Source organism: Mus caroli, chromosome 6, assembly GCF_900094665.2.
Source record: "Mus caroli chromosome 6, CAROLI_EIJ_v1.1, whole genome shotgun sequence".
Classification (NCBI taxonomy): Eukaryota; Metazoa; Chordata; class Mammalia; order Rodentia; family Muridae; genus Mus; species Mus caroli.
Genome location: NC_034575.1, coordinates 118127834 through 118129173, shown reverse-complemented (window position 1 = coordinate 118129173; position 1340 = coordinate 118127834). Strand labels below are relative to the sequence as shown.

General features: G+C 37.3%; 1 protein-coding gene across 1 annotated transcript in view; it reads right to left on the bottom strand.

Annotated features, from left to right (window-relative positions):
• Positions 1–1340, bottom strand: part of LOC110295784 (C-type lectin domain family 6 member A-like) — a 15931-nt gene that overhangs the window by 1967 nt on the left and 12624 nt on the right. Inside the window, exon 4 of the mRNA XM_021164172.2 lies at positions 313–428. Within this exon, the coding sequence (XP_021019831.1) occupies positions 313–428 (116 nt within the window). The remainder of the gene's footprint in view (positions 1–312; positions 429–1340) is intronic.

The window sequence follows — 1340 nt, the reverse complement described above, 5'->3', positions numbered from 1 at the left end:
GGATGGTTGTGAGCCACCATGTGGTTGCTGGGATTTGAACTCTGGACCTTTGGAAGAGCAGTCGGGTGCTCTTACCCACTGAGCCATCTCACCAGCCCATGACCTATGAATCTTGAGGACGTTNTTATTCAATATTTTATGTGTAAATTGAGTTTCTAAACAAGAAANTTTATAAAACTTTAGATTATGCATACATTTAGTGAGAACTTAATTAATTGCAGTCATTAATTATAATAGTTACAGCTGGCAAATTTGTCCTACAATTTCAATGTAAATAATCCCAGTGTTTCATTAATCTAGGACTGCACTCACCTGACATTTTGACTGAAAGGAGTATCATCGACCCATTGCCATTTGCCATTACCTTGTGGATCAGAAAGACCCAGGAAGTAAGAAAGTGACTCATTCAGCTGTTGGGTGATGAAATTCTGTATGGAGAAAAGGGAGTTAACAACTTGCAGTTTTCATATTGAACAGAATGAGCATTCGTCACAGCCTTCACGGCCATTGGAAAGCAGAAGTGAAAGGATAGGTCATTGGAACCCATAGCACAGGAATGAAAAATAACAATGTTGTCACAAAGGCAAAAGGCCCTAGCTCATACCTTCATCATTCATTCTCCACCAATTAAAAGTATCTCCAATTCCATGAAGTTATTCTTATACTTTTAACCTCTTTTAAAATGTGATGTGTTTAAATGTTAAGATATTATATTCTATGTCTCTTCTTGACCAAGAAATGCCCAGATTAAAAGAACATTTCTGAGTCTATCTGTAATGTGTTACCAGATNTAAATGGCTAGAGTATCTGTGATCTCAGTAAGCCAGCTTGTCCTAACCAATGTGGGTAGACATTATCTAAACATTTAAGGTCCTAAACAGAACAAGGCAAAGGAAAGAGCGGTTCATCTTATCTTGCTTCCTGCCTTTGGTAGAGAGAGCCGTCTGATGTCCCTGCATTTCAGGCCTTTGACTGGAGATATACCAATGATTCTCAACAAGGTCACAGGATACAAAATCAACATACAAAAGATCAACACCATTTCTTCACACTAACAACAACAAAACAATCTGAAAAGCAAGTAAGAGGTTAACTCTTTACATAGCATCAAAAAGAATAAAATACCTAAGAGTAAGTTTAACCTGGAAGACAGGCAACNCACTTAGGAAGCAAAACAATAAATTCCGAAAGCTCTAGGACAATAGTTAAGGAAATCAAAGAGCACATAGTAAGTGGAGAGACATTCTATTTTCCTGAAGATGTGTAAGTCAACCCATATATATAGCCAAATGATCTCTGATCAAGTACCAACAACCTGTGATAGAAAAAAGACAAACTCT